The sequence below is a fragment of the Anolis carolinensis genome, chromosome 3, assembly GCF_035594765.1.
Source record: "Anolis carolinensis isolate JA03-04 chromosome 3, rAnoCar3.1.pri, whole genome shotgun sequence".
Classification (NCBI taxonomy): Eukaryota; Metazoa; Chordata; class Lepidosauria; order Squamata; family Dactyloidae; genus Anolis; species Anolis carolinensis.
Window position 1 is genome coordinate 210,997,387 of NC_085843.1, and position 23,763 is coordinate 211,021,149.

Sequence of the window (23,763 nt, forward strand, 5' to 3'; positions counted from 1 at the left end):
AAGTGCTCATATAGATGCACTACAGTTCATCGTTTAATCAGACTCACTCTTCCAGGCAGTGGACATTCATTGCTTTAGGAATAATGGTCAGGCTATATACATACAACCATTGGTACAGTGAATTGAATTGTGAATAAGCAACAGTCATAACTTATTTGTAATTCAACTAAGGAAAGTATCAGATCCAGTAGAAAAATATGATAATGTCCAAATATGTCTTATCAAAAGTTTATCACAGTAAATAATTCAATTTACTGACACAAAGTTAGGCAGATACTCAGTGTAATAGATAACACTAAATTAATACAATATTTTAGCTGTCAGGAACCATGTTATTGCAGTGCATACAATTTCTTTTGGAAAGAATACCATGTTTGACATATTTTTGATTCAGTTACAATCATTCATTTTCATTTATTTTTTATTCACCATCAAATAATATGCCACATGTAGTATAAAAGGCATAATCCAAAAATATTATCGGATAGTACGAAGTTGAAGAAGTGTGTATTGGAAGTTCAACTGTACCATTACAACTGAGGGATGTTCTTGACTGGCAACTATTACCGTGATTTTATATCCCTTAGAAGACCGATAACATTGTCATGCTATGCTTAGTGCAAACGAACCACAGCTTTCAGATTTGTCACTGTAACTAGTTTAAGAACAGATGTTACTTACTATTTCTATAGCCTTATGAATGCAAACTTCTATCTCCATTAAGAGAAAGAAATAATGAGCTGAAACACAGGGTGCTTAGTCAACTCAAGGCAAATGAGACCAAGCAAATAGGTCTTTGTATGCATAATTAAAATGACTGGAAAATAGAGAATGTTAATTTAATAGTTCATATAGTTTCAAACATAAACTTTTAAATGAAAAATGAAGGGTAAATTCACATAGCCCACTGTTTTAATAGAAGGGCTTGGCCAACTGTTTTGAAATTAGTTACATACCGTATGTAGAACCTAAGATCAAATAATGATAATGTAAAGGCTTAGTTTAGTGAAGCAACTATAGCTGCTTCCAGAGAGGAACAGCATGATGACAGTTATCTACACTGTTATTCATGGAAATTAATTTTAATGTGGTATGGTATATGTCAGGTTGCCAGCACTGACAATGAAAAGTCTGTACAAGATCCCTATTTGTGAATATTTTTAACCTCATAAGTGCTAAAGAGTTTGGCACCTGAAAATAATGTTTTTAAAGTTGTAAACAAATATAATACTTGTGGGGCCAACTTATTCTAGATCAACCTTATAATTCTAGATCAACCTTATAATACTGATATTCTAAACTTTTAATGCACAATTGATGGCTGCTACATTTAATTCTCACTTATTCTAGTAATTTTGTTTTGAATACATTTTGTAGTATTTGTTTTACTGGTTTAGTATTATCTTTTACTGTAAACTGTTTTGGTTTTCTCATCATTTAAATAAGCAACTAATTTATCAACCCCAAGAAAAATGAGACAGGAAAATTTATGAGTTGTGTTTTAAAGTTTCTGTTCTTGTGTATTGAAGGAAAATTTATTTCATCTAGGAACATCTATTTTATCCCAATTATGCTCTTGTTCTAGTAAACCAACAGAAACTATATCAGGGATCAACTGTTTCAGACCACAACTGTGCACAGGGCATAATTTCTTCAACATAGTGATAAATTAATGAAAATACCTAAACTACATGCTGAATTGAAAATCAGACTTATGAGGTCAGCATTATAGTAAAAGAAAATCATATCTGAAATGTTAGATTTAAGTATTTGTTCCGCATGAACCACTTTTTTAATCTGTCTTTTTTAATACTAAAATAGTGACGGGTTTCTTCCAAATTTACTATAATTATAGAGACCAATGCTAACTTCTTCTCAAAATGGCAACTCAAAGTAACATCATATCACATCACTTCTGATTGCCATTTTGGCAGGCTTTGATAGAGAGAGAAATATCTGGAAGTGTCTTTGGGGTGTCATCATGCAACCAACGGGCTTTCTGATCAATTTAAGAAGAAAGGTATCTCAAAATCACTATGATTTTTTTTAAATAGAAGGAAGAAGGTTTTGGGGAACTTCAAGGGCTCCAAGACTGCAAATGAGGATACTGAGGGTTACACACTGCTCATGGATCATGCTTTCCCTACCCTTGATATAAGGCTTAGATTCCCTTACATGAAATTTAATTACCATATGTACTCATATAAAAGTAAAACTGAGCTGACATACATCGGTCAATGCTGAAAGAGGGACTCAGTGAAGGTATTGTCAAGAAGCAAAGGTAAGATGTTCCCCTTAACAATGCCTTCACTTCGGGTCCCTATTTCAGGACTGATCATCACCCATCCCTTGCCCAAACTAGAGAATGAAAATCAGCCCTTCAGAGAGAGAAAGGGGGGCGGGATCTGAAACACAAATGTAGCCTAAGAATAGCAAACTAAAATTTTCCCGAAGATATACTGTAATGAAATAATGCACAACAATTTTGTATCACTGCAAAGATATCAACAGAAAACATTTTAATCACTTTCCTTTATCACAATGTTAGAGGATGAAAAGTGAGCTGTTAATCCACTGAAAACATTCACCCTCCCACTAACTTCACCTGTGCCAAATAATTAAACCATGCTTACATTCATCATTTTCAGAATACCTCTGAAGTCTAGCTTAGCAGTAAAAAGATTTTCATTTACTCTATAAATCATATTTAAGATCAACACATGACAGTAAGTATAACTGAGAAACATACTTACAGATTGTATATCTTGTAATGGTTTTTATGCTTTGAATCCAAAAACCTTAAAGAAAAACAGGGAATTCAAATATATGTGGGATACCAATGTTTTAAACTGCTACTCAATAATATATATACATAGTCAGCTAGAATCCTGATATTAATTTTCAAATCAGAAATTCATTTCACATGTGTGGAGTACCTAGTCCTACTGCTCTTTTCTTAAGAGCTAATAAGTTAGGGTCATAGTACCAAAATGTAACTGCATATTTAAATTTAAAAAGCATTCCGATTATTCAAGTTGCAGAAGTAAAGTTGTAACACAATATAATGTCATTTAACAGATGTCGTTCCAAGGTTGCATAAAAGCTGTTTTAACATGAAGAAAAGTAAATTAAATTCTTAAAAGTGATATTTATTTCTGGATTTCATAGAATATATTTCAAATCAAGTGAAAGGAAAACCAGGAATTCAGAACCTGTTCCCACAAACTATATTATAATTCCATTTTAACTCATACTTGCCAAACATCTGTGATTATTCCCCAATAACTTGAAAAAGTTGAAGCAGACATCTAATGTGACTAGTCACTCGTTCTCACTGGCTATGCACACTTTCTGATTTCACTAAGTGTGGATAAGATGATGCTGAGGAAACAAACCTAAGACTCAGTAAGAGTAGGTTCAAATTTACGCAACTATACAGGTAAACGATAACATAAACAGACCTCACATTTATTGGGCAATAGATGTCCAACTAATTATAAATGCCAGTCAAAGAAGTATCCCTGATAAAAATTGATCTATTGAATCACAACTAATCAAAGCTCCAAAAAAAATTAACAGAACCAGTACATCACACAATTCCACTGGACATGAGAGAAGCCTCCCACAAGGATGGTAAAAACATCAAAACATCTAGGCGTCCCCTGGGCTATGTCCTCGCAGACGGCCAATTCTCTCACACCAGAAGCGACTTGCAGTTTCTCAAGTCACTCCTGACACGAGAAAAAAAAACTCGACCAAGTAAGATCTCACAAAGGCTACACTCACATATAAATCCACCAAACCATGGTTTAAAGTTAGCTTGGGAAAAATGAAGTACTAGTTAGTCATAGTCACACTACAGAAAAAAAATTATTCTGGATATTAAGACCAGAAGTTATTCTACAATATTGAATTTACACTGCCTTTTTCTGGATGACTTGCAGTATGTCTGGACATCAAATTAAGACAAGTTGGAATTATCTAACATCTTCTCATGCTTAGCAAGCTACATACAAAAAAATGAAAGGTAATAGCACCCATAGCCAAATTTATTTTAAATTGGATATTGATGACTGTATATTATGCTACAATTACATATCACCATCTTATCAAGCTGCAACTGACCAATAAAAACATCGAATCAACCCCGATATGTCATTGCAAGTTCTGTAAAAAAAAAACCAATAGCATTATTTTATGCCCCTTCACACTGTTTGCTGGCTCAGAGTAATTTATCCAATAATAGTATAACAGATATTGTACAAATGTGAATACAATGTTACAGAAACCTTGGGTTTGAAGTTTGCCAGGACAACATCACTATTTGTCAGAGAAGGCTAAAGACTTGTAAAAAGTCTTTGTATTTTCCTGTATGGCAAGGAGCTGTACTTGTGGTCTCTTCCATCTCTATAATTCTACGTACAGCTCCCATAAGTCTACAGATTCTACAGTGTAGATGCACCCTCGGTCAACATGCTTTTAAGAAGGCATATCTTATTAGGTCACTCACTGATTATATTAATACTCTCATTGTAGCTACTGAAATATATTTTACTTGTAGCAACATCCTCAAATACACAAGAGAGTGTTCAAGTGAATAATTTAACTATTACATGTCAACTTAAGTTGAATTTTCAGTTCGGTACAGTCAAAAATTGTTGCAGAACAGAAGACACTGAAAAGACCAGATATTTGGGAATAAAACAGAGGATACGCCACATGGACTCAGTCAGTAACCCCGACAAAATACAAAACAGCTTCATCCAGATTCTAGTACCTGTCATGACTTCCTATTTCCTGGTCCATAGTATCAGTACATGAACTGTGGTGCTCGACACAGTTTGCACAGTTAGTGCACTACCTGTGCCTGTTCCTGGAGATGTTTGATCTGACTATGGTGAGATTCCTTGGTTGCAACCCATTTGAATTACTGTAATGAGCTCTATATGGGGCTGCCTTTGTTAGAATGCTTAGAAACTTCAGCCACTCTAAAAGCTGTAGCCAAAATGTTAACTGGCACTTGATACAGGGAGCACACAACTCCCTTGTTGCAATAGATTCACTGGCTGCCAATCTGTTTCCGGGCACAATTCTAGGTGCTGTGACCTATAAAGTCCTACACAGCTTGGGTTCAGGCTATAGTGAAGGATTGTGTCACCCTATAAAAGACTGTGAGGAGTTCAGAATATGCCCTTCTCTGTCTTCACTACTTCCTAGGTATGTTTGGAAGGAACAAAGGAACAGACCTTCCCAGTGACTGTTAAATGGATATTAGAACTCCTCCCCTCCCCAACAAATGAAATCTTTCTAATTCTGCCAAGACATTAGGAACTGACTACAAGGGATTTTAAATATGCGCTGTTTTGTTAATTCTTTAATATAATGTCTTTTAAGGAATTTTAAATAATTTTAATTCCATAGTTTTGAAAATAAAAACGTTTGTGTGTGCATGCACATATGGCTGTTTTATGTTTTTCATTTGTATTGGATTTAATATTTTGTAAGTTATCTTGGGCCCCAATATTGAACCATGCCAAAGGTCAAATGCCAATGAAGAAACAATAACAAATTATAACAACAATTCTGTTTTCAAAATAGGACTCCTTTCAAAAAAGCTGTAAGGTATTTTTAGTTAATTGCCGTTATCCACCAAACTCTATATGGATTTCTCAAAATTAAGCCCATGAATTAAACTTTTCAACCTTTAACACTCTACTTGCATTTTATTTTTTTTCATTTCTCCATTCCATTAACTGAAATTATTTTTCTTACATCTAAATGGCTCCAATTATCTCAAGAACATATGCAGAAATCTAATTTCAAACAATGGCTATTATCTTGATCTTTTTAAAAAAACATTGTCCACTTCACTGGTTTCTATATATTCTTGGTAGATCGATGCAACTAGGTAATACATGTATAACAGATATAACAACAGCATGGTAGCCATTGTTTCAGCAATCTTCTATTGTTTGATTCATCTGATCCCATTAAGCTTATTTTCTGTGGAAGTACACATTTCTTAATCTTCGACTTTAAAGGGGTTTTCTTTTAAGCCTCAAATTTTGTGTTAAAAGATTTCTATTTCACAGATATACCTGCAGCAACCATTTATATTTTCCCAAAATAATTTCTACTACAATCAAGAACTTTTTAAGTATGTACTTAATATATATTTAAAGTGTTTAAAATCTGTATATGTTCTCTTAATATAAACGCATGTCTTTCAAATGTTATATATTTTAATGGTTTTATTGGTTTTAACTATGCATTTTAAATTTTCTATGCTTAATTCTATTTTAATGGTTATATATGTTAGGTTTTAATTCACATGTTATGGTTTTTAATGTTAGCTGATTTGTGTTTCTTTTGGCAGATAATAAGCAGGGTATAAATACATATAATAATATTAATATGCATTTGATTCAATAAGAAAACATATGCTGTAAAACATATGCTTCCATGTTTAAAGCAAACATAATTGGACAAGACCTAGGAATCATAGGAAAGGTTTAGGTTTACTTAAGAGTCATCCTGTTTCACACTATACATTTAGGGTATCTTTAGGTTATCCAAAAGTGTTTTTGATTTTGAAATACTTTTATTTGCATATACAGTAGAGTCTCACTTATCCAAGCTAAACGGGCCGGCAGAAGCTTGGATAAGCGAATATCTTGTATAATAAGAAGGGATTAAGGAAAAGCCTATTAAACACCAAATTAGGTTATGATTTTACAAATTAAGCACCAAAACATCATGTTTTACAACAAATTTGACAGAAAAAGCAGTTCAATATGCAATAATGTTATGTTGTAATTACTGTATTTATGAATTTAGCATCAAAATATCACAATATATTGAAAACATTGACTACAAAATGGCTTGGATAATCCAGAAACTTGGATACGCGAGGCTTAGGTAAGTGAGACTCTACTATACATACATAGGGTCAACCACAAACTGGAAAAGATTGCTTTGAGGGCAATGAAATACAATGTTTAAATGTTTCTATGAGAAAAAATAATGCTATTCTTAACAGTCTTTACTCTGGAAATCATTTTAAATCTTGGGTTTGGCTTGGTTTTAATGATGTCATAACATGGACAATAACATGCCCAATCATAATTTGTGTAAAATTAGTTATATTTTCTCAAATGTGATGCCTTGTAGACAATAATATAACTTATCAGCAATTCTTCACATTTTGTACTTAATGAACGTAATATTTACTCTGAGGTAAAATGAAGGAGTTAAAAATACAGTGATTTTGGGAGTTTTCTGTTTAGTGGGGCGGGGGGGGGGAGGGCTTTGCAGTAAAAACTTCCATCTCAAAATGTGTACAATATTGTTCTCATCTCTTATATTTTGTATTATTTGCAATGAAAACTGACTCTTAGGGTAAGCAGATTGACAAACCACAAAAATATTAAGATAGTCAAAAGAATGAAAACACTCTTACCTTACAACGTCATCAATATTGTTTCTGTATACTCCTTCAAGTCGTTCTGCAGGAAAACCCATTGCAATGATATTTGGATAAATATCTGAATGTTTAAGTTAAGGCAAATATTAATGTAACACAATATACTAATATACAATTATTTATTAAGCACATCTTGTACTTAGTGATGTAAACTAGATTTAGAAAGCAATCAAAATTTAGAAGAATGAATTGGAAAAACCATCTCTTGAGAATTCCTTGCCTAAGAAAACCCAACAAAGATTTCATGGGGTTACAATAAGTCAACAGGTAACTTGGCGGCACATATACACACATTAGAAAGAAATTCAGATGCTCCAAGTATTTTAAAGGGGCTTATAACATATTGTATCCAAGAAATTTACCTTTGGAAAACATATTCAAAGTAGCACAAACTCATTAAGGAGAGAAAGAAAAAATTTTGAAGCCCACAAATAGAAGTGACCAATAGTAATAAACAAGGATTCTTACTCCATATTACAGAAGTGACAACCCTAGCTGCATACTGCAAAGGAGGTTGTGCCAACACTAAAACCAATCTCAAACAAAAAATAGTATGTCTATAATTTCTTCCATTTAAAGGGTGCACAAGCACTGAATAACCAGTGTATTTAATCAAATGTAAATAATCATTCAGAACAAGAATCATACATCTGTGAACCAATCGTCATATATACCCACATTCAAACCCACAAAGCAAAGAACAGCAACTTCCAATTCCATGGGGACAGTTATCTCCCCCCCCCCCCCATTTTCCCTTAACTAAGCATGGACAAAAAAAAGAAGGCACACTGATGTGCAAGCTCCTAACTTCAGCTCCTATCAAAAAGTGGTCCTTTGGCAACATTAGTTGCTAACCTTTTTGTCAAATGTTTTAATGGAATACAGAATAATCAATCAATTTGTCCAATGCTCTAATTAGTCAAGTAGTATTACTAGTACTATTATGCAATTACTAACAGTTACAACTGGCTTCCCCTCCAACCCCATCTCCATCACAACAACCTCTCATCCCTATATTAAAGATACATAAACTGCAATGTATTTCTAAACAAGGTAACTTTTAAGCACATTATACTATAAATTAACATTACAGTTCTCTTACTGTCATACTGATGCACAAATTTGTGTCACACAGTAATCAGAAAAAGTAAAATCCAGATACTTTAGGCATATTAAGGGGGGGGGGGGAGGACTACTTGCTAATTCTCAGGCTTTTAGTTTATACATCCAGCAGATACAGGAACAGCATCAAACCTCAAGTGGATAGTGACTTAACAAAACGGTATTGCAAAAATTACCTTTAATATGTACATGAATCACAATAATTATCTATTGTGATTATCAGGACCTGCCTATCTCCATGATCGCCTCCTCTCCTATGAACCAACGCGAACCCTAAGATCATCCGGGGAGGCGCTCCTCTCGCTCCCACCTTTGTTTCAAATGCGGCTGGTGGGGACGAGGGAGAGAGCCTTCTCGGCAGTGGCCCCCCGGCTCTGGAACTCTCTCCCCAAGGAGATCAAGTTAGCTCCTTCCCTGCCCATTTTCCGCCGGGAATTGAAAACATGGTTGTTCCAGAGCGCATTTGAATGAATAGGCCCAATAGAGCTGTCATCAGAATACTTCTTTATGTTTTAAAAGCGTATGACACTTTATCACTGTTACTCATTTCCACGATACAGCACTTTATGAAACCTGTCCCCGCTGGTTTGCTTTTAATTACTCTGATTTTATCGGATTGGATTTTAATGTATTGTCCATTATTTTATTTTGTGTATTGTTGAAATGTTTTAAGTTTTTGTCAAATATGTTGTGTCGTTGTTTCAGGCTTGTCCCTGTTGTGAGCCACCCCGAGTCCCTTCGGGGAGATGGGGCAGGATATAGAAATAAAGTTTATTTATTATTACTATTAAAAGAGGCAAAATCAGCATTAAACACATTATTCAGACCTACAGTATTTTTAAGATTAAGAGCTTGTCTACATTAAGTAGAACAGCAATATTTAACACACAGCAACTTCTGGCGAGTCCTGCTGGCTTTTTTTGGTTTAATCCATTGCTGCCCATTTTTAGCGAAGTCAGGGAATACTCTGGAGTTTGCCAGAAAATCCTGAGTATCCTAGGCACTCTGGACTTAATTGGCTGTCCAAAGTGCACACCAGCGCCATCATCCTTTTCGTGCATTCATCAGCACATGGAAAGGGGATGGATCATGCCCATGCTGATGCTGTTCCTAGCCAGACATGGAGCACTGCCTAACAAAAGGAGAGAACAGAGCAGATGCTCTTCCAGGCCACCTAGACAGCAACTCTGGATTCACCACATACTGAATTCAGGGCAAATTTCCAATTTTCCAGGGCTAAACTGCATGGTGTATATGAGCTGTAAGTATTACTGCTGTAACATACAGCTCAAAATCCTATTCTGCCATTCAGCTATAAGGTGAACAGGTTCAGAACTACTACTTCCCATCATTACAACTGTCACCATGGATTCAATGTTTTGAATGAAGTTGACCACTGAATGCGACTGGCCACATTCCTCTTTTTTTCCTAGCTTCCAAGCCACAACCCTGTTAATTACTTGTGATTGAATGGCACTGAAAATCCTTGGCCTAATCAGACAAATATTCAGTATAAACGGAAGCCTGTGCATTTTGGCTGTGGTTGCACAAACTCTCAGTGCTCAGGAAATAGGTAGCTACATTTGCCACTAGATAATGCTGAAGATCTTCCTACAGTATATCTGACTTGAGATGCACTGTCTACTCTGCATTATACTGGCAAAAGTTAACCTATGTTTTTTAACCACAGGACAAACTCTTCTGCAAACTGGAATAAAAAGTAATTTTAATACACAAATCTAAAGTGTAGTTCTGTCAGCTTGGCAGGGATGAAATACCAGGAGAAATACTAATGGGATACTTGGAGAAAGATGAAAGTTATACATTTGAATTAATCAATTAATTGAATTAATTAATATTTGTACATGCATGCAAATATATGAATGCCTTGGAATCAGATGATCTGATTGCCTCATACCACAGCTAAGGCCTTGGGCAAGTTCGACTCCCTCAGCCTTAGAGGAAGACAAAGAAAAACTCCCTCTCAATCTTGCAAAGAAAACCCTGTGACAGATTCACCTTACGGTCGCCATAAGTCAGAAATGATTTGAAGGTACACAACCACAAACAGAATAATCATTAGATGGTCTCCAGAGCTCCTTACCCAACTGTGTTTCACTGGTGAGATACAGAGGGGACTACCAAAGAAATGACCTTTTAGTGGCTATAGAGTCATAACCCAAAGCACTCAGCTGGTACCTATTCTAATTTGTTCAGTGCTAGGTAAAGGATATGTTTTCACAAGTCTTGAATTTTTAAACATCTAGTTATTTTTTATTCATTTTATTATACTAATTATATTGTCTGCTACTTGAATTTTTGAACTTAACTATATTTTTATAACATTACATGTTAATATTATTGCAAGCCATCTAGACAACTCTTACTGGCCAGCATAGGAATACTGTAGAAAATGACAAATGACTGCTATTGAAAGAGTATTTATTATAATCTTTGTCATAAAATTGGCAACTAGCCAGTGCTAAGCAGCTGTCATCCAAGAGCACATTGCATCGCCTTCTCCCAACACCCCCTCCCCCATATCCAACATCTACTTTTCTTGAAACGCTACTTTAGGATCCAAGTGCCACAGCTGTTTGCTAAACTTCAATGTCTGTATCATCAACAGGACCAATCGATCTCTAAGACCAGATCACATATGTATGAATACAGCATTCCAAATGTTTTTTTACAGTATTACCCAGGCAGGTAATATACAGTATAGAGTTCTGCAGTACCAGTAAAGTTTACCTTACACTTCTTTTATGCCACAGAACAGAAAGACAAGCATGTAATGCTACCATAGCAATAATGTTTGATACGAGTAATTAACTCCCTAACACCTGACAACTGGCTGTAAGCTCTGGTAAATGTCACAGCAACAAGAAAATGCTGCACTTATTGTGGGAGTGGACTACTGGGCAAGATGGGAAAGGATAAAGAAATAGCAGCACAAAGTTGAGGATGGCAAACAGTAAGGCTGGAGACACACAGGAATACAGGCAGAAATGAAGCTCTTTGTTGCTAAGCTTTCCCATGTATGAGGATGTTTTTCTCAAACATTCAACGAGACACCATGGTATGTTGCTGTTTTCTCTATCTCTTCATAATACAATCTTGTCATATTGTATCTTGGAAGTCTAAGCAGTGGCCTTAATATACAGTATTTTCTTCTAGTTAAAAGGAATCAGCTAATTTATTACACAATTACAAACATTATTACAAAATAGGAACAAGGCAAGAAAGCTACAATGACAATTATTTCTAACTAGTTCACTACTTTTTCTGTTGTGTGGAAAAACAAAAATCAAGATTTGCAAAAAATAAAGTTTCCAAATCTGTGTCTCTTTAAGGTTGTATTTTTCATAGCGGACTCTGATATTTAGTACATCAGGGATCTATACGTTTTTTAAAAGCCAAATAATACACCATGAAGTCACCAGATACCACCTGGTCTTCAAAACTAAGCAGAGTTACTGTTGTTGTGTTTTTTGTACCCTGCTTTTATCTCTTGGTCAAAACTCAAAACAGTCCACAACTTTAAAAACAATATGCTTTAAATCTACAAAATATAAATATTAAGATCAAATTACGAATACGATTACGAAAACAAATCAGTTAAAGCACCTTAAATAAAAATTAAAACTCTTGGAAGCTATATGAACAGTCTGGCTCATTCTTGAAAATTTTCTGCTTTAAAAGCTTGTCTGAATAAAAAGGTTTTAGCTTGCCATAGGAAGGACAATAAGGGGGGGGGGGGCATTCTGGCTTCTCTGGGAAGGAAGTTCCAGTGCCAATGGGCATCCATGGAGAAGGCCCTTTCTCATGTCGCCATCAACTGTGCTTGCAATGGTGATGGGATTGAAAGAAGGAACATCTCAAAAATCTGAGTAGATTCACACAGGGAGATACGTTCTATGAAACAGCCAGGACCAGGACCACATAGGTCTTTATAGATCATAACAAGCACTCCGTATTGTGCTTGGAAACAAACTGGCAGAAGTAGAGTCCCAACAAGCGAGTTGTGCACTTTTTATAGTCACCCTCCCCAAAAGCATGACAAGTATTTCTATTGAGACCACCAATGGCATGGGTAGTATTTACATGAAAGACAACAAATGAACATAAGGTGCTTTAAGAGTGTATTTCAGAGGAAGAGGCTGGCAAAATTGTCTCTTGATATTCCTTAAGAAATGCCTATGAAATTAGTGGGAGTTACCATAAGTCAACAGGTGACTTCAATGCACACATACATTCATATATTTCACATATGGGAATTTATGTATCATTTGTGAATAAATGGCTATCAATTTAAAAGGTTCTAATGGAGAAAATAATTCGTTTATTGAACTCCTAGAAAAAATAGATTAATCTGGTGTCAATGTCTGCATGAAGTATGTCTTTGCATTCTTTCAGGCATGTTCCATCAGCACAACTATGTACTTTAAGAAGTTCAATGCACTCCTCCTCCGCCCCCCAACCCTTAATAAGTGACAACAACAATATTTGAAGACTTGCCACTTATTCAAGCCTGGTGATAACTGGCAGCAAGTCTAGTAGTTACTTTATACCATTACCCGCAGGTTGGAAAGAAGCAATGCCATAGAATAACAATGGACAGGTCGGGATAACACAACATCAGAAAACAAACATACTTCTTTCAGAAATTAAAGCTTAGCTCAAAAAGAACTGATCTCCAGGAAAATATGGTGTACAGAAAGTTTAAGCATCTGTTTTTTAACTCAATTACTTAACAACTCTGCAATTAACTCTTTGAAAGTGGCAAGAACCATAGTTTACTTTTGGAGGTAAGTGTACTAGATGTTTCAAAACAGAAAAGTCCCTATCTCAGCCTTTAATAAAAAAAAAAAAACTATGATCTAGCTGGGGTTGTTCTAAGAACATCGGCTGCTTTTTCTTATGTTAAAGTTACACAGTACGTACAAGACAGGGCTTGCCAAAAAGTCTGGCATTACAATACTGTGTACACTTTTTTGGATATAGGTAACTTTGAACTTAATGGGACTTTCCTTAAACATGTCACAGGATTTATTCATTAGCAGCATGTGATGAGCCGATTTTGAAAAGAAACAGGAGTATTTGTCTGGAAGCAGATCCCTTTCAATATATCTTGTGTCATTTAAAATAAATCAAATAGCTAAAGAAGACATGGCCAAATACATAACTGAAGATTTATCGTTATAAGTGTACAGAACACTTAAGTTACTCATTTACTGCTTCCTCTAGTATAATGTAATGAGCAGTGGAGAAATTTATCTACAATTCTGTTTTTGATAGCAATGCTATACACACACACACACACACACACACACGTGTGTGTGTTTGTGTGCATGTGTGTGTGTATATAAGGTTATGCCCGGGGGAACTAGTATGAATTTAAACAAAAGACATGAATGAAATGTAGTCATTTAATTACTTGCATGTAATTATTGGGGGGGAAAGACTCCACATAACATTTAACAACAGGCATTAGAACCAAGATGCTAAGGATCAAGAAATCGTAGATATCACAAATGTATCCATGTCAGAAGAGCTTGATGACATTCACCCACACAAGTTAATTGCTCTCTTAAAACTACAGTAGAGTCTCACTTATCCAACACTCGCTTATCCAACGTTCTGGATTATCCAACGCATTTTTATAGTCAATGTTTTCAATACATCGTGATATTTTGGTGCTAAATTCGTAAATACAGTAATTACTACATAGCATTACCATGTATTGAACTACTTTTCTGTCAAATTTGTTGTATAACATGATGTTTCGGTGCTTAATTTGTAAAATCATAACCTAATTTGATGTTTAATAGGCTTTCCCTTAATCCCCCCTTATTATTAAACATATTTGCTTATCCAACGTTCTGCCGGCCCGTTTATGTTTGATAAGTGAGACTCTACTATATTACCAACAGTGTGTGTATGGACTTGTGGAAAACTAGTACTGCCCCAAAAGAAACTATGAATAAAAATGTAGTGTGGCTATTTTGGGGGGGAAAGGGAAGAAGGAGGAAGTTACAGTTTGACTTCCCTACTGTGAAAGATGTTTCAGGATAATTGTCAGAAAATTAACAAAAAACTGCATCAATCCAAACCTATTGGCTTTTTTTTTTTCAGTAATATGACTGATTAGGAGAGTTAACCCACTGAAAAATCTTTACCAGATCTACTGACCAATGTCTCCATGACAACCACACAAGAAATGCTCAGAAAGAAAGAACATATTGAAAGAAGAATAAAAAATTAGTTGAAAAGAAACACAAAGAATCTGGTAAAATAGATCAATATCAAATTGGGAAGAGGCACCCAGCAGAGCACTGTTGGGTTCCTTTCTATATTTTATCAATGGCTGTGCTGAAAGGGTTGACAATACATTAATCAAATCATGAGCAATCAAAATCAGTGATGTCGCAAACACATTATAGGAAATAAAATCAAGTATGTTTCGAAGGAGAATTAGTTATGGAACATTTTAATGAGAAAAAAGAGACAGATGTTGTATCTTTGAAATAAAAAGTCATATAAATAGAGGGCAAAGGAAAGAGAATGCACAAACACACAATGCAAGGATGGACTAAAAACAAGATATTGTAAATGGCTAATTTCCTACAATTCCTCAAAAAAATTATAGAATTTCAATAGATAAACGGAGTCTGAGTCAAATGATGTGGTGGCACAAAAAAAGCCCAATGCTATTACAATTAACCATACCACACTAGTCAGCCTACAATAAAGATCTAATTTGTGTTCAATGCTAGGCAGCAGAACTCAAGAATTATGAAAGAAGGGATTTGCACCATAGTAAGGTCAATCAAAAGGCCCTTCTAGTTCAATTAGCTGTTCCTAATATTAGACACAAGAAACTTGTGTGCCCTACTTATTCTAAGAAAATATGTTCCTGTTTTTAATAATTCTCTCATATTAGTATTGGCATTAGTTCTGTTTCACAGTTTTACAGGAGAGAAAAAGAAAGGTTGACAAATTTATCCTTGATTATTCTTTCTCATACCAACTTAAAGATAGCTAAGATTTAAAAAGAAGAAAACTTTATGAATTCCCTCAAATCCCTTTTCAATGCTTAAATTTACAGCCCCCATTAGTTCTTGCGTCAGTCTGTTCTACAGCTCAATTATACACTGTGTGAAGTATTATATACTTTCTTATGTGCTGGCTCTCTTACCATTCTACTTTCATGGATTACACCAGGTTCTACTATTATGAAAAAGAGGGAAAGCTTCCACTTTCTTTCTGCCATACAAACAGACCTTTCTTATTATTTTTACACACAAAAGTTAAAATATTTTGTCACAGGAGTGTTGCTTCATGCTTTGATTTTTCTAACTACTCTTCCTCCACTTTATAGTGCTCTAATTCTTGTGTAGTTCCAATAACTTCATATACTACAGATGTAAATCCAACCTGGATTTAGAAAACTAAGTTTTATTTTCAATACTTTTTCTAACTGTATCAAATATGGAGGTCCCACCCCCCATTTTATGTGCCAATATTTTGATCAAGCTATTGACAACCAGAAACAAAAGCTACAAATGAACATGCAAAACTCTTATACCTCCACAAAGAACTGCACAAACACCTCCCCCCCCCAAAAAAAAGAACACTGAAAAAGTCTGACAAATATACTCACACATTCAACAGTGACAGACAGAAGGGTCAACTTGTTTTTCCTTTCGCTCTTCCCAACTAGCTCTAAATAGCCCTCCACATGTATGGGGCAGTATAAGACTAGTGCTTTGCTTTTTATCCAATTTAATTTGGAAGTGATAAGCTGAAATGCACAGACACTGACTCTTTTTCTGATATTAGCAAAAATACTGTAAGAAGTCTTGCATTATGCATAATGCTGAAGAAAATTAAATCTAAACATTTTGGTCAGAAAAAGCAGTAATTTATGTGACTCTGCCAACTACAAGGCAAGTCATGACAATGTGCAATTTGTGTGAGAATAAACACCGAACTTATTACTATGCAGAAATATGATAATCTCTACTAAATAATTTGCGTTAAAATTCACCAGTGTTCATTTGTAATAGTTTTGGCCAATTTTTATTCAGAATGAAGAATGATCTGCATATAAAAAAATGTGTGAGGAAATCAGACATCACTATAGTTGGCTGCCACTACAGGCAGTCCCCAAATTACAAACAAGATAGGTTCTGTAGGTTTGTTCTTAAGCTGGGTTTGTTTTTAAGTCAGAACAGATACATTTTTAAATGTAACTCCAGCCTGTGTGTGTGTGTGTGTGTGTTTTGGATAGCTGTGGTGTTGGGTTTTGCTGTCTGTGCCCCTGTTCAGAGGATTGCACCTCACTTTCTGTCCCTGTGAGAATTGGATTTTGAAAAAATGGCTTGTTGTGAAAACAAGGATTAGCAATAAAGCTTCAGGTGAGACACGCTTTGCCTTATGATAACTCTTTCAGATATGCATTTCCCTTCTGAGGGGTAGATTTCTCTCACTTCCTGTTGTCTCACCCCCGTTCTTAAGTATGAGTTGTTTGCAAGTAGGGTGATTGTAAGTCAAGGACAACCTGTATTCAATTTGAGTGTGTACATACATATAAGGAAACCAAAGAAAACTACTGCCTAATACTGTCAACTCAATTAAATAAAAACATTAATAACTTAGTTTATTGCAATAGCAATTATGAAATATGATATTTTCAAAGTAGTGTAGTAAAGCCACAGAGAGAATGGCTGAACGTTATATCCAAATACTAAAATGACAGAAATGGTTTGGACCTTCCACTTTACACAGACCCTACACAAGCTGATTCAGAAGTAAGTCCAGATGAATTCAACAGCCCTTATTTCTAGTTGTGGGTATGGGACTGCAGCCTAAAGTAGGATTACTTCAAGTTGGTAGATTTACTTCAACTAACAATTACATTGGTACTTATGAAGAACTTCAAATGTATTCAATGAGACATCACAGCCTAATCTGTTAAGCTGCATTTTAGCTTAGCTCCTTGTAGGACAAAACTCCAGAATATTAGTGCAGGCATATAAGCCTTGCATCTCAAAAGTTAAAATTTAATTAATAAGACTCGATATCATTTCAAATTTAATAAATTTACGCTTTTCAAATTTATTAAGTGTTCTACATTGCAAGAAATACAAAGGACCTATCAGTTTCATGATGTTGGGCAGCATATAAAGGACTTTTAAAATCAGGTTCAAAGCAAGAAGAACAACCCAATTTGGCATTGGCATTTGTCTGAATTTTATACCACCTTCTTAAACCAAATATGTCACTAGAACATTTATCAAAGCAGCAATAAATCAACAACTTATTGTTGAGATATTAGTAAAGACACCAGAAATCCTAAGCCAAATCTTACATCTCCTAAGCCAAATCTGAACTATTTTCATTCATTATTCATTTTGCATAATTTCTTTTCAGAAATTACTGAGAATGCATGGAAAATATCAAGAGAGTTTCTACATGAAAAGATGTATTTGGTTATAAACGTTCTTAAGAAATATAACACATGTACATTTTTCTGTTTAAAACATGCAATCTGCTAAAGATACTCAGCTACTTATCATGATTTTTATTCAAAGCTCTCCTGACATTAATTTATATGCTAAAACAGCTCACCTTTTCAGTCTCATGAGCCAACTTAAACAACACAAAGATTTCACAGAATAACTATCATAAATTGCATCTACATAAGGATATATCCCTCCCACCCCAAAGCATGAAAATCATGCATTACTTAAAACTGACTTGCTTGGAATTTCGTTGCACCCTGAATAAATTTCAGTCAAATGGTACTAAATAGCTGGGGTTTAAACCCATAGCTTTGAATTTTCCTCTAGGAAAACACAACAAAGGGTCGCAAAGAACATATCCATCATGAACATAACCACAGCATTTTAGCGACACACACTGACATACAGCATTCTTTTACAAGAACCGGCATTCTGTAGTGGCTCCTAGACTGTGAAATTCATGTCCTCCACTCTGTTGCTCTTCTACTGACAGGTAAACCTTTTTAGTAAAACAGGCATTTGATGATTAATCTTCTTGTGCAGAAGAATCTGTTATTGGGATGTGTCCACTCCATTTTTATTCTTACAATGTTATTTATAAATAATGTTCTACAGTTTCAAATATTGGTGTCTTTATATTACATATATATTATTATATTAATAGTTTTTATTTTTTATTATCAGGTTTTCAGCTGCTCCTGGTTTCCATCTTTTTGTAAACCGCTAAGAGCCCCTTGTCAGAAGAAAAGCAAGATATGAAGAAATACTGTAAATAAAATTAGTAGAATCCAAACCACTAAGTATCAAAAGAATTGGTCTTGTGTTTTCATTTATCGATATTAGTAAGCAAGAAGCCTGAAAGAAAGCCATTCACTAACTTTCTGGAAAATTCAGGTAAATATCAGCTTTAGAACAGGATTCTTTCTGATTTCTTTGCAAATGTGATCAGATGCAAGTAGATGATGTTGCCAAACTTTGACACTGCCAAATGATGTGTTCTTTTTAACTAGAAACTATACAGCCTGGAAACACTGTTACGGTAATGGCTTAATTTGTCTACCATGCCTTTGCAATGGTGAGGGTTTTATTATCCACAACTCTCCAATCAAACACAGCTCCATCTACTTTGGAATCACAGAACTAACCCAACCTGTTAAGAAATCACATTACAAATTCTTTTTTGTGTGTACTGTAATGTGATGAAAACTGGTTCAAGAAAAAAGGCCTACACACATGCATATGCACCAAATATGGGACATTACATAACTAAAATGGCATCAACATACTTCTTTTGCAATTATTAGCAGCATGCTAATAAAAGTAAAGGTTTCCCTTGACGTTAAGTCCAGTCATGTCTGACTCCGGGGGTTGCTGCTCATCTCCATTTCTAAGCCGAAGAGCCGGCGTTGTCCGTAGACACCTCCAAGGTCATGTGACCGGCATGACTGCATGGAGCGCCGTTACCTTCCCGCTGGAACGGTACCTACTGATCTACTCACATTGGCATGTTTTCGAACTGCTAGGTTGGCAGAAGCTGAAGCAACAGCAGGAGCTCACTCCGCTCCTGGGATTTGAATCTGGGACCTTTCGGTCTGCAAGTTCAGCAGCTCAGTGCTTTAACACACTTCGCCACCAGGGCTAATAGAAACTCCTAAAAAGGGAAAGTCCTATTTGCTACAATTACAAGTGCCTTTTTCTAATGCAGGAGATTACAGTTATTCTGTCTATCAGAAAAGATTACAATCACAAAAGCCATTATGATGGAGCTAATAGATATAATATGACATTCAGGTGCAAGAATTGGCTTCAAATATTGTTCATGAACTCATTTAATAGCCATGTGCAACTCTTCTTAGCCATGTCCATACCACAGGGCTGATGAAATCACAAAATACATGCCACCCCAAGACTCTTGAAGGAAGGAACAAAAATGTTTTTGGAGTATCAAGTAGCAAAATATTATGGAAGATAGACAATCATGCAATAATGACTGAGTACTTGATATAAATTTATTTTAAGACCTATCAGCATAGTTGCAGTTTCTCAAGTCGTGCCTGACACAAAAAAAGTAGAGTCAAGTATGCTCACATTCTTATTAGCCAATCCAAATGTCAGTTGCTTAAACAGATCCAATGAGGTCCCTTAATACAAGACCCCGAAAGAGATTATATCCACATCTACTTTAATATGAAAGAACTACTGACTTTTAAGTGGAATTAGCATAAATGCATAATGCCAGCACTTAGCAGTGTGATGTGGACTTTAATAAGTGTAACTCAAATCGTTGTAGAAATATTTTATGAACTTCTCAAAGCAACAATGATCCTTGTATTTTAAAACTGTGTAACATTAAAAACAATGTACTTTTCTGGGTGAAATCAGATTATTACTGAAAGCTTTCTTCATGTTTATGCTATAAAATACAGACAATGAGAGACTGCGTCCTATATAGCCCAAGTGGACTTTCACTGCCGTATACATCAATCAACTCTCCTGACTGTTCATAATAATGTTAAGGGTCCACAAGGGGCTGAAGAGCAAAAGGAAAAACTATTTTAGCAGGGATGTCCTTCCATTTCCAGATGGCCATCATTGAATGCAATGCAATGCAATGTAAATCTTACTACAAGCTACATCTAACAAATGGACAGCCTCCTTTCATTAGCAGAATGAAACAAGATCCAGAAAGTTGCCAGTGCAGGGAGGGAATCAAACAATTATCTGATTCTTCCTTCCTTGATTCCTTTTTCCAAAGTCAGCTCCCACACTGTTATAGGGAATCCACCCACCCACTAGAAATAGCATTTGGTAACATCAGGAATTTAAATTGCCATCAGAATATGATTATTATACTTTTTCTCCTACACAAGTAGCGTGCCCTAAAGCTTTCAATTTCATTAATTTAATATCCTCTTTCTCCCAATATGGGACACATGTTGGCTTTTTGTTGTCATGTGCTTTTGTTGACTCTGACTTATGGTGATCCTACCATATGATTTTCTTAACAAGATTTATTCAGAAGAGATTTGCCATTGCATTCTTCTAAGTCTGAGAGTGTAGCCTCATGCCTGATCTGAGTGTTTGAACTCTGGTCTTAGGGAGACAAATCCAATATCCAAGCCATAACACTACATTGCTTCTGCAAGGCAGCTCCGAAGAATGCTAAATCAATACTTAATTGTGTAGTGGGATTACTGACATAGTGCATGCTTATGCTTTCTTCATGCCACCATTTATATTTTTGAAATCTTACTCATTTTCATTTCTCAATTCTTAGGAATTGTGTGAGGAATTCTATCTTAACGTGTACATTATCTTTCCTAAACTATTTGCAGTTATCCGAAAACCAGTTAATTTATTCACATGGTTTAGTATTAGTAATGATTTCTATTGTCCTGCTTTATGTAAAAAAATGACATAAACTATGGATCTCAAAAATGTACTTAAACAATAGCTGCATTTCCTCTTCACAATGAGAGTAAGAAATAAGTTTTGTCAAACAGTTCCTGTAAGATGAAAGCAGCTGATATATGAACTGTATATAATAATTTATTAATATCAAGGTATTAGCCTCTCTCTATCTCCAGAAATTCCCATTCTACAACTACTTCTGTTTCGCAATCATCAGGCATAATGGGGCTTAAGAGTTCAACAGCTGTCCCCCTAGGTTAGAAAGGGCATTTAGATAACAGTAGTTTCTAAATGAAATGAAGCACAGAATTAAGAAATATTTAAAATTGTGGCATTTTGAACTAAATATCTTGCATGTAAAATTAATGGAATAGCACTTGCTCCATTTTGGGCTACCAAAATGATCAAAGGGTTGGAAGCCAAGCCCTATAAGGAGTAGCTTAGGGATCTGGATATGTTTAGGCTGTGAGCGGACACGACAGACATTATTTCAAACAATATCACATCAAGTAGTCAGGCTTGTCTTATGCTGCTTTAGAGACTAGGTCACAAAGCAATGGATTCAAATTGCAAGAAAAGAAATTCCAACTAAAAATTAGGAGAAACTTTCTTATGGCAAGAGGAGTGGAATATGCTCCCTCTGAGTGTTGTGGAGGCTCCTTCTCTGGAGATATTTCAAACAGAATCTACATAAGCATCTGTAAGTAAGCAGTGCTTTGATTATGTGTTCCTGCATGACAGAATGGGATTAGACTGGATGGTCCTCATAGTATTTTCTAACATTATTATGCTGGGACCTTCCGTCCAATCACATCTGGAGAAACACGAGTTCCACCCCAAGCTTTTGATTTTCACTCAGATGTTCTATTAGCATTCCTACTCACACGTGACCACAATAAGACTTCAAAAATTAAAATGCAATACAATGAGCTCTTGGTATCTGCTGTGGCTCGGTTTCAGGAATGCTTGTAGATACCAAAATCCAGGGATGCTCAAATCTCATTATATACATTAGTGTACGAAAATAACATCCCTAACATAAAATGGCAAAATGGGGGGGGGGATATTTTTAGGAGAGCGGTGCCTATTTTTAAGCAGTGGATGCAAAATCCGTGGATATGGAACACAGAAAGGTTAAAAACATACAAGCAACAGTACAACAAATGCTGTACACCCATGGAGTCCCAAGTTAAATATTTTATATCTGTAATTTAAAATGATCTCTTTTGGCATAGCTGAAAACGATTTGTTCCTAAGGCCTTAGGAAACCTACTAATCAGACAAAACAAGCAATGCTAGCCAGGTGGACCAATAGTCTTACTGTGTATTGTCGGAATATGTACAGTCACAAATACATAAAAATACCAAGACTTGATTATTTGTTGTTTTACACTCCAATCACTGGTAACTTACATACAATTATTAAAGGACAGACCATCTCACTACTGCTTATCTGGAATTCCAAAATACACCAAAATAAAAACATGTTCACATAAGTGGTTGCAATAGTGAAGCATTTTGGATAAGGGATACTATATCTGTATTGTTACAACAATAGACCAAAAGAATACCAAGAGTTGTGACTTAACTGTGTACACAAGCAAGGCTTGTTAATTTTTAACTTTATGCTTCGTTTGCATAACCTTACAAATACACACATTTTAACTGCAAATTTCAGGTACAGAAGTCAATCAATTCCAACTTAATGGGACACTATTCCACAGCACTTGGGAGACTACAATTCACAGACGAAAAATAAATTAATTTCACTATGAATCAGACATTCAATGGCTCACTTTGCCAAATATATCAATGATCTCACATATTTTGTCAACTGCCTTAAAAATATATTATTTGAATAAAATCTTTCTGATGCTTGTATCTAGAGATAAAAATACAATTGCACTGTCATTTACATATTAATGCATATACAGTGTTCCCTCACTTATTGCGGAGGTTATGTTCCAGGACCACCTGCAATAAGTGAAAATCTGCAAAGTAGGGACACTATATTTATTTTAATATTTATACATTATTTTAGTAGTTACACACTATTTTAAGTCTTTATCAACCAATCGTGTGTTGATAAATCGCCACCTCCTCCTCCTGTTGCCGCTTGGGCTCCTTGTCTCTCCCTTCAGCTTCTCCTTCCTCCCTTCCTTAGGCTGTAAATTGTAATTTTTTATTATTTAGAATACTCTTTTAGAGTTTATTGAAAAA

At 35.3% G+C, this 23,763-nt stretch overlaps 1 protein-coding gene across 1 annotated transcript in view; it reads right to left on the reverse strand.

Moving 5' to 3' along the window:
* The window catches only part of pten (phosphatase and tensin homolog), a 75,456-nt gene that overhangs the window by 46,021 nt on the left and 5,672 nt on the right, over positions 1-23,763 (reverse strand). The window contains exons 2-3 of the mRNA XM_003224371.4: positions 7,460-7,544; positions 2,754-2,798 (exon numbers count right to left, since the gene is read on the reverse strand). Coding sequence (XP_003224419.1) covers positions 2,754-2,798; positions 7,460-7,544 — 130 coding nt within the window. The remainder of the gene's footprint in view (positions 1-2,753; positions 2,799-7,459; positions 7,545-23,763) is intronic.